The sequence below is a fragment of the Syzygium oleosum genome, unplaced genomic scaffold, assembly GCF_021117445.2.
Source record: "Syzygium oleosum isolate NSW1041296 unplaced genomic scaffold, Sole_v2.1 Sole_v2.23, whole genome shotgun sequence".
Classification (NCBI taxonomy): Eukaryota; Viridiplantae; Streptophyta; class Magnoliopsida; order Myrtales; family Myrtaceae; genus Syzygium; species Syzygium oleosum.
This window is the reverse complement of record NW_026607507.1, coordinates 11,090-27,297: the sequence shown is the minus strand read 5'-3', so window position 1 is coordinate 27,297 and position 16,208 is coordinate 11,090. Positions and strand designations below refer to the sequence as shown.

The following is a 16,208-nucleotide window of genomic DNA, read 5'->3' as shown; positions in this document are numbered from 1 at the left end:
TTTTGTTACAAAACCGATTCTGAAAGTAAAATAAAAAGATTTACAATGAATTCCCGTTTCAAAACTAATTCTAGAACAAAAGAATTGAATCATTTACCAAACGCAGCCTAACTCCCCCCACCAGAACCATCACGAACAAGTCAAATCAAATCAAAACGCAGCCTTTTCTCTCTACTGATTGAACTCTCTGCCTCCTTCTTCTTCTTGCCTTCGATTTCGATTCCCGGAGTCGATTCGCGACGTCGGGATGGCATCATCAACCGCGACAGCGGCGACCGTCGCCCCGTCTCAGCTCTCCTGCTTCTCCGCCATCGATCGCAAGCTCCGGCTGCGCAAGCTCTCCACTTTGACCTTCCAGAACCATCGATCGAAGGTACGCGGACGCGGAATTGTTTCGATTGTGCTTTGCTCGGGGTCGCCGCATTGCGGGGTGTCGCTTGTTTGCTCGAGGGATGCGTCAAAAAGTTGTCTTTTTGGGGATACGCAATATGGGTCGTCGCCGACGTTCTTGATTTTTCTTACGTACGGCCGTAATAGGAGTACCTGCTGAGAATCATGGTATTTGTGCTTGTTCATTGAGTCTCACGTGCCTTGCAATCGAATTGTGGAACTGGGATGATGTGGTATATTTGTTGATGTTGCATAACTCTTTTGCGATGTCTGCATTATGGAATCAGAATGGTTTTTTCAACTGCATTTCTTGCATTCCCATACACTGGACTAGCTTTTTGAATCTTTTTCCAATATAGGAAGAGATATTCTTTAAGAATCATCGTTCTGCCGTTAATGGGCCGTAGATATCGTTGACCCAATATTTGCGTCTTCATCTCGGGATCTATCCTCGGGTGTTGCAAGCATGTTTGTAGACAGTAGCCAGATGCCCAGGATAGCATTAGTGTGACTTGCTTATAGATTCTCTGCAAGACAGAGCTTTTCATTCTACGTAGGGAGTGAAAGTGGAGAGTGTTTTGTGTTATCTCATTGCCTGCTACTTTTTTATGAAGTTCATTTCCGGGATTTCATGTATCAGGAAGTATTATTGTAAGAAGATTGTATCCTACCAACGGCTTTATCTTGGTCCATTAAGGAAGTTTTCAACTGTAAATTCAGTTTATATATAGTGGAGTCATACTCTTTTTTCCCTTTTTTTTTCTTTTGCTTCATAATGTTTGTATAATAACTGGAACATTGTACAGTCATCGGTCGTCATGAGTCTTGAAGGACGTGGCCCAGAGACTACTTCCCCTGGCAACAAAAGTTCTTTCAGTTACACAGATGACGCATCAAGATCGCAAATGAACGGGGCAGCAAAGTCATATACATCTATAGAAGACCATAATGCTGAAAATATGGGAATAAGTGAGCCCGAACAGGAACAGGGTGTCGCGGAGCCGAAGAGGGCTGCTAAAATTCATGATTTTTGTCTTGGAATTCCCTTTGGTGAGTGTGCTGAATATGAACTCCTCGTTGCTGATCATCATAAGAACTTATAACTTGAGGCCTATTTGTAATGCATGCCATCGATCCCCATCTTAGTTCAACACTGTTGAACAGCAGTTGAGATTTGTCTTGTTGATCACTTGAGTAAATATAACATGTCCATCTTACAGGTTCAACTTTTAAACCTGTTAAAGTTTGTAATTTGACAGCTTTAGGAGGAAAATTACTCAGGCAATCCTATTGTTTCGTCTAACAGGCGGTCTAGTTTTCAGTGGTGGACTTCTTGGTTTCATTTTCTCCAGAAATCCAACTGCTCTGGGCAATGGTGTACTATTTGGAGGCGCTATACTAGCCCTTAGCACCCTTAGCTTGAAGATCTGGAGGGAAGGAAAATCCAGCTTGCCTTTCATTTTAGGACAAATAGGTACTTGTTATTCTATTAATCCATCCTCGTGAATTTTCATCTTTATATTTATGAGTAGTACAAGCAAAAAGCATATGATAGATAACCTGGAAGTATCAGCGTGGTATTTTCCATTTTCTATACCTTGCTTTCTGCATCAAATGGTAAATCTTGTATTCTTTGGACTGTTTTGGGTCCACAATCAGTGTTTATGCACCTTGCATATGGGACTGGAGCTCATTATTTATGACAAGTGAATATAACTACTTGACCAAATGAAGTGTGTATATTGTTATAGCGGACTCAACTGTTGGCAATGTAGAATTTCCGCATAGAAACCTGGTTGTACTTTCACTTTCTGCTGATGGAATTAGTGACAGATTTGAGCATGGCTTCAAAAGGACTGTGGAGATGAAGCAGCATGCTTGTTAAAGGTCCTTCTGCTCCTTCAAATGGAGGATTTTCTGGAAGTGAACCTCGCTTGTTTAGGAGATGCAATATTTGATTATCATTGGATCTTTAGGTCTACGTTTTTACAAAAGAACGCGGCTTTTTAACCTCAATTATCTAATTTGTGGTCTTTCAAGTACAATTTTCAAACAATCTAAGAAGAATCTTCTCTCTTTAAATCAAAACCTGCTAAGCCTGACTTGCAATGATGATTCCATTATGCTGATCATAGTAGTTATTGTATGATATGTATAAAGGAGTAGTTGTATGGTCTGGGCACTGACCTGTTGCATAATGTGCATTTGAGTTAATGGACGTCCTTGGTCACAATTTCTGTGTGGAGATCTCTCCGAGATTATCTGTGCTTATTATGCATCTTCTTTTTTCTGTGTGGAGATCTCTCCGAGCTTATCTGTGCTTATTATGCATCTTCTTTTCTCTTGCAGTCCTCTCTGCTGTCATCTTCTGGAAGAACTTTCAAACTTACTCTCTGGTAGGTCTCAAGCACCATACCCTATGATGCTCTTAATCTGTGAAAGTATGATGTGCATGAGCGCATGCCTGGGCATTTCCTATAGATTGCATATAAAGACTCATTGGATGGTTCTTTGTTTTAATACTCACCTCTTCTGTCACGGATGCAGACAAAGAAAGTATTTCCAACAGGGCTTAATGTTCTTATCAGGTACTTCTGTTGTTGCAGAGAAATGCTTTGCTTACTAGACTGTGAATTCGGTAAAGTGACTCGTTTGATTTTTCATTTGTGCATGTAGTGCTGCGATGCTGTGCTTCTATTCGTATGTAATCTTGTCGGGAGGAAATCCGCCACCAAAGAAGTTGAAATCTTCTGCTTATGTCGCGTAGTTACGTGGATGCAAATGTTTGAATGAGATAAGAGAGGTTAGAATCTTTTTCTTCCTTTTCGGCTGTAATACAGAGGTGTATGGTGAACTGAAGAGAAGTCATGGGTGGATGGGTGAAGCCTGTAATTTCATGTTGATTTGTATCTGTTTACTTACATAGCTCCTAGTTATTTGCTTTTAGAGTTCAAAAGGATGGTTTGCTAGTATAAAGTTATTTTGAGGAAGGAGGACACCACTTAGACTGACTCTTTCTTGTGAACCCCTGAGCCTTGTCAAAGAGTGAAGATTTGGAGGTATAGGGACTTCATGCAGTGTTTCTTATGTAAGCATCTTTGGTGCGGTGTGCCACTGTGGGTAATAATAGAAATTTTTTCTTAACGGTAGTTAACTTCTTAGCCCTTCGTGTACTCGGACCTTGTCACTCTATGTATTAAACCAGAATAAGAAAATGAGGGTGAAGATGTGAAGATCTTCCTAGTTATGGACCTGCTGGTCTCCTACCGGAGTGGTTTTCACTGATTATTGGGGCCTGATCGGTGTGAAGGTTGTCATTATGATAAGTTATAAACTATGCAGCAGTGTAGAATGAAAGCAAAATTTCATTGACACGAGGTTGAAGGGGTATGCTACATTGAATCTTGGATTTTCTTGGGTGCGTTCAGTTTCAAAGAACATCTTTAGTTTGGATTGATATTTGGAAACACAACGAATGCAGAATTTCTGTTTAGACAATCAAATCTCAATACAAGTTGCGGGAACAAAATCATGGCATTTATATTTTTGCTTGCATAGACCGACTTGTTCATTTCACTATTGGCTTTTATTAGCGTAACCGGCCTAAACATGCTCAGTGAAAGCTTAATGAATAACTGTGACTAATGGTGGCCCATTTGGCGATGCCATCATTTTCGTTTCATTACCAGCAGAGCCAATTTTAATGACTTCCGTGTCACAGTCGAGCATTTGCTATCAAATATAGCTGCTTAATAGGCGGTTAAAATAAAGGATTGTTTCCACGAGCTAAGGCAAGAGAAAATATTATGGTTGCGAATCAGATCCATCAAGAAAGGCACACAATAATGTAACTAAGCTATTGTCAATTGAAAATATTCATCTATTCTGAGTTAAGTTCATAAATTGTGAGTTACAAAACTTACAACAAAATTTACAAGGAGACTCAAATTTGCGCATCAGAGACAACTATGTACATCAAAGAGAGAGTTCATCGAGGTAATGGTGTAAAAGTACAAAAGAAGTCAAGCTCATCAACAGGTACGAAAGTTGGAAGCGGTAGCTTATTCTCTTTGTGTACCTTCTGTCCAGCCAAGGCCCGGTCTGCATACTTCCTCTTGCAATTCCTCATAGTCTCGTGCGGCACGCAGAGCAGCTTCAAAGTCTGTAGAATCACTAGCAACTGGAAGAAAGCTACTTATATCATCTCTGGCCCCAAAACCTCCAGCCCTTATTACATCATCAGGAATTATGAGCGCTTCCATGTTTACTTCACCAGAAATGTTAGGGTCATTAACAATTGCATTAGGTCCAACAGTTCCCCCAGCTTCTGGATCAAAAACTTTGGCCTTTGGAATACTTCCAGGAGAACTTGGAATGGGTTCCGAGACATCCTTATCTTTGATCGAGGAAAGCTGATCCTCCTTAATAACATCAACCCCTTTGTCGATCTTCTTGCTGTTTATCTTATCTGTAGCACCCACAATGCAAAGATTCTCAATTTGGAAGGAGGATAGGGCGACCAAGTCTATACACTTAAGGCAAGCCAAAAATTTCCATGGTCAAACTAATAGACCGGATGTGACAATTTGCCAGAAATTCCTTCATCAAATGCGTGTTTTTATTTTCAGTACAGAGAGGTAGTGTAGTGACAGGCAACCAACATAGAGAAAAAGATTGGGCACAGAGGTAGATGTCTCGACATTCCAGTCTAGAAGTCGGCATGGACTAAACTGCCAATAGCCGGTATTCATTTGGACAGTGACACGAAAGATCTCAAGAAGTCAAGCTACTGAAATCATCAAGTAATGTACTATGAATAACCATAACATCCACTTGCTGCATAAATAGCCCCTCTTACACACATTACAACCCTTCAAAATCTGTCATGGAAAGGACGTGTGAGCACATCCCTGCAAACAGCAGATCTTGTGTGCGAGAGGGGGGGGGCGGGGGGCGCGCGCGCAAGAGTTCCGCAAGGGGCACCAAGAGTACTCTTATTAGGAAATCTACTAGACTTAAAATTCTCCTAACCCAAATATTTTCCGACAGCAGACGAATTTCAAACAGCTTCTCTGTTCCTAAAATCATATAAGCTCTCGTCATGGCAAAGGAATTGAACATCAAAGTATGAATAAGTTCTTACCCTGTGAAGTTTCCGACCGACTGTCCATGTGAAATCCACTACTTTCAAGCGAAGGCTCGAAAATTTGCGTGATACTTCCTTAAGCAGTCCTCCAAAACTTGCCTAGGAAAACCAAACAAGAGAATAAAGATACTAATGAATTTGCGGGGACAGAAACATTGCCCAAAATGAGCATGATAAAACACGTCACCCAGAGAAGCATTGCCAGAGCAGCAGACGAAAGAGATATAACTATGATCTTCTGTTCTAGAACTTAGTTGACCCGGTTCGAACGTCGACCAACAACGCGAATTCGTCTGCTAATAAAAGTCTATGCTATACCTAAGAGCTGCATGTCCGGAAGCCAAAACCCATACGAGAGAAAACAAAAAGTTCGGATACGAACTCCACCAGATAGATACCGATAGAAACCAACAAGCAGACGACCCTTCCTTCTTCCGGAACAGAGCACGCCCAAGCAATCTCACTCCGACTGCTTCGCCGTACGAACAAGAATCGCGACGGGATCCGGGGCATTCGTATTGATCGCAAAAGCGGACAAAGAAAGGGGGGCGGGGGAGAAAACGGGAAGTTTCACAGAAATGAATCGTGGCGGCTCGTATAACTGGAAATAGTCTCTAGATTTTCCGATGAGCTCTGTCGGACATCAAAATATAGAGAGGGAATCGAGACATGTCGCGTTAGAGAAATCAAGCAGAACCGGCGAAAGAGAGCGTACCTGAGCGAACGCGACGCGATCGAAACAACCAGGTGATAAGAGAGAGAACGAGTGTTTTCTATGCATGCCGGTGAGAGCAGCTTTAAAGCTTAAATGCGGGTCGGTCCGGTCGATGAAACACGGGCAAGTGTTCGGATCTAGACGATCCGGACCCATAGCATGATGGTTAGGCTCGGCCCAACACGGCCCGGGACCTGAATTCTAAAGGGATCAAGACACAAATGGTACCTTCAACGTTAACATTTTTATATAGTCTAGGGATCAAATTGAACATGTACAAAAAGTTTAGGGATCATATCGAACAATTTAAAAGTTCGGAGACCAAATTGTACAATGTGATAAAGTTTAGTTCAGACACCGTATTATATATTAAGTCAAAGTTTATGGATCAATTTATGTCATTTTCTCAAAAAATAAATCATTTTCCCTAAAATAACAAAAGTGCTTTTCCCGAATATATCGGGTTCTTACCTTCGAACCCCCCCCCCCTATATAAGAGGACGCTTTCCTGTTCGTGTCTTTGTCGCGCAAGTCGAACTGGAAAGAGAGAATGAGAAATCCGAAGTGACCAGATTTGTAATATCTAATTTACTAACCGGCTAGGTAATCTCAATTGAAAATCATCAGCTGAACTTGCATTCGATTGAAGTTCCATGAGATCGATCCCTGAGCAGGGGCGATCGGATATGTCCTAAACCTCGCTCAGGACGTCCCGCGTCGCGGACACGCAGGTTAAGAGCCATAGCTGATGCCTTCAAGAGCGCATCGGAGACTAATAACCGAAAACTGAAACGTATGATCATAGGATTCAATCCATGCCATATGAAAGCCTCGATGGACCTCCGTTAATACGGAGCAAATTCGAATCACGTTCCATTATCGCTTGAACAAAATATTCTAATGGCCAGAGCAAAATTGCAACTTGGCATCTGTCAATACAAATAATCAACAAGGATTGTTGGTAAGCAAACGTGAATGATCTCTCACAAATTTCAACTTTTCTCATCTCTCACAACAGAAGCTTCCTTTGGACAAAAGCTTAACATAAAAAGTAAAAACACCTTAACCCTAAAAAACAGAGTAATACTCAAAATCTTCAGCAACCAAAGTTATCGAGCAGTCTGTGTCTGTGCGTGCTCCAGAACCTGAGTGACTAGCTTGTAAGTGCGCCCTGAGAGTGCCTTCGTATGGTCTATCAGTTGTTCATACCTGCAGGAAAGGATAAAAACAAAAGTGCTTATAAGATCAGCATACTTAATTTACCGACGTGGAGAAAGAAAAGACACCCAAGTGTGACACGAAAAGGTGGTGGTTGAGATATCATAACGATCAACAAAAATTCGTGAAGAGATTGGAATTTGTAGGCAATCTTACACGTTGGGGTTATTAGGTTCTATGAGAATAGTCCCCGATTTGGAATCAATCTTGGCTTCGAGTTTTGAGGTCCGAATAAGATTGACAATCCATCTCTCAGCCTCCTCATAATTCAAATTCAGTTTCTCCGCAAGGACCCTGCAAATAAAATCCTACAATTAGAACAGCGTCTAAGAAGCCTCTATACATGGTATATAATTGGAAACCATGCATCAGGTGTTTCAAGAACAGAGTCTAACAATTCCATCACAGCTATTCCTTTCACGTAGAAAACAATTTTGGGTCGTACAATCTTCAAGAAAACAGTAGAAGCAAATTAGACATGTTAAGGTCCCCTGTTGTTATGGTATTTAACTGGTGTTTTTTTGCTATCATAAGAGTTGCATGCGAATTGATTTAAATCAAGACAACAAGAAACTATATTCTCCCCCAAGAATAACTTGCATGTTTGAATAGGGTCAGTCCAACTACTATAGAGCTGAATGCCACACATTTTCCCAATTTCTTTTTAAACCCCTTGCAGTGGAGATGATCACATTGCTACTTGCTACCTCTTCACTCGAATGATATCATATGAGAACCGTCATGGGAGGAGTCTCCTAACTCTATGTGGTATTATCACTCAGACAAGACTATGAGAATAAAATGAAGTCGCATTGGATGCCCCAAAACGAGCTTCCGAATAAGAGAGCTCAAAGCAATATCAAAGATTTTCAAAACGCTGTGAGAAGATTAACTTCAAATTGTCTGTTAAGTTAAATCTTCCTTCTAGATAGGCTAATCATGTGACTTGGATGATTTCTTCCTTTCAGATTATGACCTACATTCTCGAACTGCAAGTGTCGAGTAAGCAATAAGGGCACCTAACTCGCTACTAGCAAGAGAAGAAAACTTCGATTCATGTTATCATATGTTCCTCATTTACCAATTCTTCCAAGGGTATGTTCCACGCACGAACTGCCAAACAATGGCAAAATGAGCAAAAAAACTAAAAAATAGGAGAAATAAGATGAGCAATCAATATCCATTGCCATGCAAACTATTTCAAGCAACCAAAGAGAGATAGCAATCCCTTCACATGGAACTACATTATACATTCCGTCACGACATACATACCCTATATCAATTCTTCTATGTATACGGCAGTAGGTCTCGAATATGAAAAGGCGGGCATTTTCTAGAAACTCATCTCTCAATGGCACACTGGAAAAGTTCCCTTCCTCAACTCTTTTTCCAAGGAAAGGGTCATTCAAGATCGCCTGCAGAGAATGACAATTAGTAAGACCACAGTCCAAGCTACAGCACTTCACTTCTGAACATGGTACGGCAGAAAGAAGGCTAAATAAAATTTCAAAGACCACGCAGCATATCTTTCCTATCAAAAGCAGAATATCAATTCCCCCTTCCCAAGACAAAAAGAGGATTTAAACTGAAGCCTCGCATCCACCTTAATACTGTGAATGAATCAAGAGTAGCATCAGGACAAAAAACTTACTTCTTCACACTCTCTCATTTTCTTTTGTGCACCATCAAAGTCGTAATTGACATAGACACATGCTAAAAACTCTGTGATTGGATCTTTGAAGGAATACTGCTCTTGTTGAACAACCCTGATAAAATCCTTGAACTGAGGGCGTCTTCTTTTGTTGACGATAAATGCAGTGGCCAGATAACGTAAAAGATGGGGAGCATTTGTCTGAATGGCATTCAAGTACCTGCAAAGAAGAAAGTTAAATTATTTTCAGACAAACTTATTCAACAAGATCGCGCTAGTGAATACGTATTAATACAACGCCGCATGAAGAGCGTGAGTGACATCTTGGGCAGAAACTTTTCTTAAGGCCTAATGCATAAAAGATGAAGATTGATCAAACAAGGAAATAAAGAACCATACTTGTCTTGATTAAACAGGTCAATGATCTGAGTCCTCCCATTCTCATTGTTGAAAAAGATGAAGAGACTCCAATTCATCAACCATATCCTGCTTTGCACTTGGTTCAGAGGGGACGAAAAATTCTGCAAAAGAAATCAGCATGAACAATTTAAACCCGGGCTCAATAACAAAAACTAATCTATCAATTTAACCAAGAAAAGGATTATTTGATCAATTCCGAATACAACAGTCAGGTATGCGGCCAAAACCTTGGAGTCTATGATCTCCTTCAGACGATTAAGTTCATCGAGAGCAATATCCCAGTTTTGCATCAGAATCTCGGCAGCCAGCTTTCCCCACAATGCACTTAGACTCCTTTCACTGTTTGTGCACAGTTCCCTGTACTGATACAAATAGTCGGCAGCACCTGAGTAGTTCCCGCATTCGAACTGGAATTTGGCATACTGATACAATGCCTCTATCTGCTCAGGACCGATCTGGCAAACCGCACCACCAAGTACACCAAATTCATATCATAAACTTACCTCAATAACATAAGCAGAACAACAAGCAGTATAACCAAACTCGAGAAATCAAAATACGGCACTTCTGGCTCCACGAACAAGTGCAAATCGCTGCACGTGACAAAGCTTTTACTTTTACAAAGATGTGTACGAGGGGCTCGCATCAGCGTGTGTGAAAGAGAGAGAGAGCTTCAATTTAATCGATGATATGACCTTGCACGCACCAAACGCTTCGTGACTTTACCTGATATCGATCGTTGAGCATCTGGAGATTGTAGCTCTTGTCGGCCCTCAGCTCCTGGACGGCGCTAGGGTTCAGAAGGAACGTGACGAGGGGCGCCGCCGCCTCCTCCAGCGCCTTGAGCCTCGCCACCACCTCCGCCCTCCTCTCCACCATATCTACACAATAACAAACGCGCGCGCGCGCGCCCGCACCAATCAAAATCGCAGACTCGCTGTATAAACCCTAGCGCTCAGGCACAGAAATCAACAAAGAAAAAAAAACAAGGGAAGAACAAAAACCACCAACAACGAATAAGAAAGGACCTTGAGGGACGTCTTCGGTGTGGTAGAGGCTCTTGTGGATGTCCATGGCGTAGTCGACCATGTTGGTCTGGCTCAGGAGCTCGATCTTCGACTTGAGGATCTCCTCGTCGGGGTAGAGCTGCCGCTCCTGGAGGAACTCCAGGATGGGGAACACCAGGTGCCGGTCGAGGTTCGGCGCGATGCGCGGCGTGAGGTCGTACGAAGCCATGGCTGCGTCCCTCTCCTTCGTTCGACCGACGGAAGGAGGAAGATGAGGCTGAGGAAGAGGAAGAGCTTGGGGTTTCCGTGTAGCTTTTAGGTTTTCTCCAGATCCCCTCCCGGGTCAAGTACTAGAAATCGGATCCGAGACGTCCGACCCGTGAACTATACAAGTGATATATCCATTAGGCATAGGAATTAAGGGAAAAAAAATTGGGAATAGGAATGATGGGAAAAATTAAGAAGTGGATGTGAAAAATACTTGGAGTTAATACCACGAAAAAATCCTAAACTATTACACAAATGACAATTTTATCACGAACTAATTTTTTGACCGTCAAAAATACCAAACTGGTACACCTGTGATAAATTTACCCCGAACTATTTTTTTTACCATTAAAAATCCAATACTGGTACACTTGTGACAATTTTACCCCGAACTAATTTTTTGACTAAAAAAAATCTCAAATTGGTACACCTGTGATAATTTTACCCCAAACTAATTTTTTTACCACTAAAAACCCCAAACCGGTACATTTGTGACAAACTTACCCTCCGTTAAATTGGATTAATATCACAAAAAATCACAAATTGGTAAACTTGTGACAAATAGAGGGGTAAAACCCCAAACTGATACATACATCAACTACCACATGTCATTAAATTTAGCAATTTGATAGTAAAATTTAACGAAAACTAACGGATGGTAAATTTGTCACAAGTGTACCAGTTTAAGGTTTTTTATGGTCAAAAAATTAGTTCGGGGTAAAATTGTCACGAGTGTACCAGTTTGAGGTTTTTTATGGTCAAAAAATTAGTTTGGGGTAAAATTATCGCGGGTGTACTAATTTGGGGTTTTTGGTCATCAAAAAAATAGTTTGGAGTAAAATTGTCACAGATGTACTAGTTTGGAGTTTTTTGTAGTCCAAAAAATAGTTTTTGGTAAATTTGTTATAGGTGTACAAGTTTTTAATTTTTCGTGGTATTAATCCATAAATTTAAGGCCACCACTTTAAAGGGAAAGTAAGTATTCTTGTACGACTACAATCCGTCCTTTCATGCATCACAATATTTAGCATTAACTTGATTTGTAAGCAGGTTTCGGGTCGGGCTCTCCTAGCTCGACAGTCGAGCTTAAATGAATCGAGCTCAATCTCGAGCCTGAATTCACGTCTAGACCAATCATTATGAAAAAACTGGAAAAAATTTGTTAGGTTTGGGAAAAATAAGTTCAAGAAAGGATCTCAAAATTTAACTGCTTACAATATATTGCTATTTACTTTTTTTTCTCATGAGTTACAAATGATGCTAACCAATTCATGCTACTTCCAAAATTACCTTTAATTTGGAAAACTTATTACTCGGGGCAAATTTACTAATAAATTGGTAAGAGATAAAAAATTTTCTTGAGTCTTTAAACTTACTAACCTAGATAAGAAACTTACTTCATATAATAAGTAAAACATTATTTTTCAAAAAATTACTAACATTTATAGTGCAATCAACAACTTTACATACTTAAAAAAAATAAGCAGTCTTCTCATATTTGTGAATAGTTGTCTTTCAAGAGGATTAGTAAGTTTCGAGATAAGAAGAGTAATTCTCAAGTAAACCCGCCCGATCATCACACGATCCCAAACCAAACCCTGCCTTAGGATAACAGCTATAAGTCTAATCTAAACCCGAGATTTTGAGCCTTAAGCACTACTTATTGATTTAAATAACATTATACTTTGATAAAATTCATAAACGAGAGCTACATTTCATCGATTTGACATGGATCATCTATCCTGCGAGTTTTTATGTGGGTATCTTGACCATCAATGCATAATTTATCTATGCAAATTGACAATTAAAACCCAATTGAAACACCAATGAAAGCATCATGCAAGATTGAGAATTTTCATTCCAATTCCAACTTTGCCATTTTTTTCTTTGTCTTGTTAGAGTCAAAAGCAAAATAACAGAGCAAGCACTCTACAAAACAATTTATTTAAATTAACAAATGTCTATTTGTTTTCCTAAGAAAAGCAAAATTAGTAAAATCTTCTTCACCACTTCTAACTTTGTATCTGTATTTCTTCTCTGAACTTGCTTTTTTTGAGATCGAACGACAGCGCTTCGCACATTGTGGAAATGAGCTACTTCTCTTTGATCAACGGCTAAGATCAATGTTAGGGAATACTTGGGAACCAATTTAATCTAAATTTCTTAATTAGTGAAAAATTGATGCATTTAACGAGGTAGTTCGTCACATAAATTATGCACCGCACAGTTCAAGATTGTTTTGTGCTAAAACTTTCGCAAACTTTAAGAATGAGGGCTAATTCCCAAAAAAAAAAAGTACTAACTTTACCCTAAGTGACAATTCTGGTCTGAACTTTTTTTTGTCTCATATAAATACACAATTAATAATCTAAGCAGTAAGTTTTCTGAAGATCTTATTAAGGAAAAACTAGTAATTATGTGCGCTAATAAACTCGGCCATGGATCCTCAACAGCCTGGAATCTGCCATTCCCTTATCACTTGCATACAGTCTGATTTTAGACTTATCTTCACCAGAACATCAGATGCGTTGTCACAGTAGTGCAGAGATACATACAAGACTAGGAATGGCCATAGAAGCACTGCAGCACCATTTTTGGCCGGCCGCAACTGTTCCAGATCAGACAGAGAAAAACTTTCATGGCAACAATCAGATCGAAGAAAGTAATGATGTATTATCGTCCGAGGACCAATTCAACGACCGATTCAACACCCGTTGCCCTTTCTGTCCGTCTGTCCGTCCGTGTTCTAAAGAGGAAGGGCATCACTGGAGGCCCTTCTGACTTCTTGCAAATGTTTTATTAAGAAACGAAGAAGAGTGAATAATGGCATTGGCAAGCCCTTGGAGAAGTAAAACTACATTGAAAAGTTCGAAGCTTATTTGACTGAAGCAAACGTGACATTATACCAGTTCACTGGGGGGCAAAGATGCCACAGACGGCGAAAATTACTTGGGAAACATCAACGATACTGCCCGAGAACCATATTAAGGTCTCAAACTCAAGCAATAAGGAAAGGCAACACAGTCAGCATGAAGCCCTCGTAGTTGAAAGTCGCCGAGCCCGAGTACATGGGGTCCCTCTCCTTGAACTTCTCGGTCAGTCCCTGCGCACATCATGTGAACAATGAGGATCAATAAGACAAATTCTCACTCCTTCGCTTCTGGTTAAAACCACTTTAGACATCAATCAAAACTCAATTGAGGCAAACAGCGAGTGCCCGTATTAATATAAAAGCTTTATCTTCTGAGCTTAAAGCGAAGAGCCCAGGTAAGAAAGTCGCGGTGTTTGATGGCAGTTAGGCTAAAAATTATGAAGCGAAAGCGAAGTCCAGTGCATAAACCCAAATAGAAATTGGAAAGAATGGTTATGTGGAGCGAGAACTCTCACCTTGACAGTAAGGCAGCACCTGCATAAAAATCAAACAAAGGAAATTCAAGCATTGGTTAGTGAGCGGTGACAACAGGGAAATCCAATAATTTACGAGGCATAAACTCATGACATAGTGGGAACTAGGCAGACACTAGGCACGGTACGTACTCGATGAAGTTGTCGTATTCGATGGCCCTGTTCTTGCCTCCGCTTTTGTCGAACTTGGAGACAAGCAAGTCGAGAACGACGGGCGAGACGGAGAATCCCAGACTCAGAAGCGCCTCTCTCAACTCGTTGGCATCGATCTTCCCACTCCTATCCCTGTCAAATCTCTCAAATATGCCCTGAAGAAGTTGGTAACAGCACAAATTAGGGAAGCCGGAAGCATATGTGGATATCTCGTGCCGTTTGAGATTACAAATGAAGAGCTGCAGATTTAGGACTTTACCCTCCAGTTCTGGAGACTGTAAAACACCTGGGTGAATTCCTTTGGTCCTGCCAAAAGGTGGGAAATTTGTAAAGGACGTCCTCGGAGGTCATCAAGATATAAGCACGGTCACCATTTGAATTGATGAAAACTCGAGCATCTCAAGACGAGTACCGTAAAAGTCAGATCGAACAGAATCGCAGATGAAATGATCGAAGCTTCACCTCTTTCAGTGCTCAGCTATACATCGGTCATGATTAATATAAGGATTTTGTATATCCATTTTGATTTTCCCGCGCCGTGAGCGTACGCCGGAGCGGCGCTCTGTAGCCGTAGTTCGGCAGCGCGTTCGGGTATATCCTGCCATTTTGATTGCGAGAGAGTTCACGGCGCGGAGAGTGTCTGTGGAGGGCGAAGGCGAACGTAGCGGGCTTGGACAGAGCGAAACGGTGGCGTATTAAGTAGTGTTCAGATTGGGGGATTAGGCTCGCGATTGGGGATTATTACGGTTGTGCCACTCACGTCAATTGCATTTACTTGGTTAGTCGGTCAACGCGTTATTTAAAGTGCGAGATTGGTCCGTCGCTGGTGGATTGCAACGACGGTGCCGTTTTGCTAGTGAAGCTTCAGTACGGACAGGCATCTCTCCGTGAATTCATCGCAAAAGAGACCAAAACGCGCGTCGTCGCGCACAAGGCAGGGCAAGACTTTACCAGCGAAACGACCCTCCAAACCCCCAAATCAAACGGCGAAAAAACACGCCCACCATCCACAAACCCTCGCGATCGATCGAGCAAAAAGATGGAGACACGAATCGACCGGAGAAATGGAGAAGAACTCACCGATCTTCCTCGCGTTGGTGTTGGTGAACAGGTACATCAGCAGGTGGACCGTCCTCATGCTGAAGCTCTGGTTGTACGTCGACAGCGCCCTCTGGAGCTCCGTGTCGTCGATGAGCCCGCTCCCGTCCTGGTCCGCCATCTGGAAGCACGCCACCACGCTCGGGTCCGTCCCCGGCGGGAACTGCGACGGCATCAGCGCCGCGAACGGGTTCCCGTACCCCGGCGCCGGCGGGTACCCCCCGGCGCCCGCCGCCGGTGGCGGGACGGCTCCGTAGGGGTCCTTCGGGGGCTTGTCCTTCGCCGGCTTGTCCGCGGGGTGCGGCGCGCCGTAGGGGGCGGACGGCGCCGCGCCGTAGGGCTGCTGCCCGTACGCCGGGGCGGCGCCGTACGGTGGTGGTGGGGCTCCGTAGCCGTAGTTCGGCGGCGGGTTCGGGTATCCGGCCATTTCGGTTCGCTAGAGAGTTCACGCGCGCGGAGAGTGAGTGTCGAGAGCAATGGGGGAAGGCCGTGCTTCAGCAGCGGAGCGAAGTGGCGACGCATAAGTAGCCTTTCGGTTGGGGGACTAGGCTCGCGATTGGGGATTATTACGGTCGTGCCACTGACGTGAATTGCATTATCTTTGGTTGGTTGGTCAACGTTTTGTTTAAAAATGCGAGAAATCGATATAAATAGTAAGGAGGCGGACCGCATGAATGTTTTCATCAAGGAAAAATACCACTAAAAATCTTAAATTATGTCACTTGTGATAAATTTACC

General features: G+C 42.1%; 4 protein-coding genes across 7 annotated transcripts; 1 reads left to right on the top strand and 3 right to left on the bottom strand.

Annotated features, from left to right (window-relative positions):
* Positions 1 to 161: 161 nt before the first annotated feature.
* On the top strand, positions 162 to 3,539 carry LOC115674681 (protein FATTY ACID EXPORT 1, chloroplastic). The gene is made up of 6 exons (XM_030597151.2): positions 162 to 373; positions 1,197 to 1,440; positions 1,697 to 1,864; positions 2,740 to 2,786; positions 2,938 to 2,978; positions 3,067 to 3,539. Exons 1-6 carry the CDS (start codon positions 248 to 250, stop codon positions 3,155 to 3,157), a joined length of 717 nt encoding a protein of 238 aa, XP_030453011.2. The 5' UTR covers positions 162 to 247; the 3' UTR covers positions 3,158 to 3,539.
* Positions 3,540 to 4,249: 710 nt separating this feature from the next.
* Positions 4,250 to 6,308, bottom strand: LOC130134489 (uncharacterized). 4 transcript variants are annotated; one of them, XM_056302361.1, is made up of 3 exons: positions 6,252 to 6,308; positions 5,534 to 5,635; positions 4,250 to 4,858 (listed from the first exon to the last, which is right to left on the bottom strand). In XM_056302361.1, exons 2-3 carry the CDS (start codon positions 5,559 to 5,561, stop codon positions 4,452 to 4,454), a joined length of 435 nt encoding a protein of 144 aa, XP_056158336.1. In that variant the 5' UTR covers positions 5,562 to 5,635; positions 6,252 to 6,308; the 3' UTR covers positions 4,250 to 4,451. The 4 variants fall into 4 exon arrangements, with proteins under 4 accessions (XP_056158336.1, XP_056158338.1, XP_056158339.1 ...); XM_056302363.1 differs by lacking the exon at positions 6,252 to 6,308 and adding an exon at positions 5,924 to 6,099; XM_056302364.1 differs by lacking the exon at positions 6,252 to 6,308 and adding an exon at positions 5,935 to 6,099.
* A 716-nt stretch (positions 6,309 to 7,024) lies between these two features.
* On the bottom strand, positions 7,025 to 10,860 carry LOC130134789 (eukaryotic translation initiation factor 3 subunit E). The gene is made up of 8 exons (XM_056302478.1): positions 10,569 to 10,860; positions 10,267 to 10,421; positions 9,768 to 9,995; positions 9,520 to 9,641; positions 9,121 to 9,340; positions 8,742 to 8,884; positions 7,626 to 7,763; positions 7,025 to 7,460 (listed from the first exon to the last, which is right to left on the bottom strand). Exons 1-8 carry the CDS (start codon positions 10,774 to 10,776, stop codon positions 7,361 to 7,363), a joined length of 1,314 nt encoding a protein of 437 aa, XP_056158453.1. The 5' UTR covers positions 10,777 to 10,860; the 3' UTR covers positions 7,025 to 7,360.
* A 2,794-nt stretch (positions 10,861 to 13,654) lies between these two features.
* Positions 13,655 to 15,972, bottom strand: LOC115665123 (calcium-binding protein CBP-like). The gene is made up of 5 exons (XM_030587009.2): positions 15,453 to 15,972; positions 14,632 to 14,678; positions 14,352 to 14,527; positions 14,202 to 14,220; positions 13,655 to 13,917 (listed from the first exon to the last, which is right to left on the bottom strand). Exons 1-5 carry the CDS (start codon positions 15,895 to 15,897, stop codon positions 13,813 to 13,815), a joined length of 792 nt encoding a protein of 263 aa, XP_030442869.2. The 5' UTR covers positions 15,898 to 15,972; the 3' UTR covers positions 13,655 to 13,812.
* Between the last annotated feature and the right edge of the window lie 236 nt (positions 15,973 to 16,208).

Excerpts from the sequence above, each read along its gene's own strand:
- LOC115674681 (XM_030597151.2), top strand. The coding sequence starts at position 248 with ATGGCATCATCAACCGCGACAGCGGCGACCGTCGCCCCGTCTCAGCTC. Across the intron at positions 1,441-1,696 it reads TTGTCTTGGAATTCCCTTTG|GCGGTCTAGTTTTCAGTGGT; the intron begins GTGAGTGTGCTG and ends TTCGTCTAACAG. Across the intron at positions 2,787-2,937 it reads ACTTTCAAACTTACTCTCTG|ACAAAGAAAGTATTTCCAAC; the intron begins GTAGGTCTCAAG and ends TCACGGATGCAG.
- LOC130134789 (XM_056302478.1), bottom strand. The coding sequence starts at position 10,776 with ATGGCTTCGTACGACCTCACGCCGCGCATCGCGCCGAACCTCGACCGG. Across the intron at positions 9,996-10,266 it reads TGCTCAACGATCGATATCAG|ATCGGTCCTGAGCAGATAGA; the intron begins GTAAAGTCACGA and ends GCGGTTTGCCAG. Across the intron at positions 7,461-7,625 it reads GAACCTAATAACCCCAACGT|GTATGAACAACTGATAGACC; the intron begins GTAAGATTGCCT and ends CCTTTCCTGCAG.
- LOC130134489 (XM_056302361.1), bottom strand. The coding sequence starts at position 5,561 with ATGGACAGTCGGTCGGAAACTTCACAGG. Across the intron at positions 4,859-5,533 it reads TCGGTCGGAAACTTCACAGG|ATAAGATAAACAGCAAGAAG; the intron begins GTAAGAACTTAT and ends TGGGTGCTACAG.
- LOC115665123 (XM_030587009.2), bottom strand. The coding sequence starts at position 15,897 with ATGGCCGGATACCCGAACCCGCCGCCGAACTACGGCTACGGAGCCCCA. Across the intron at positions 14,679-15,452 it reads CACCAACGCGAGGAAGATCG|GACCAAAGGAATTCACCCAG; the intron begins GTGAGTTCTTCT and ends ACCTTTTGGCAG. Across the intron at positions 14,528-14,631 it reads ACAGTCTCCAGAACTGGAGG|GGCATATTTGAGAGATTTGA; the intron begins GTAAAGTCCTAA and ends CAACTTCTTCAG.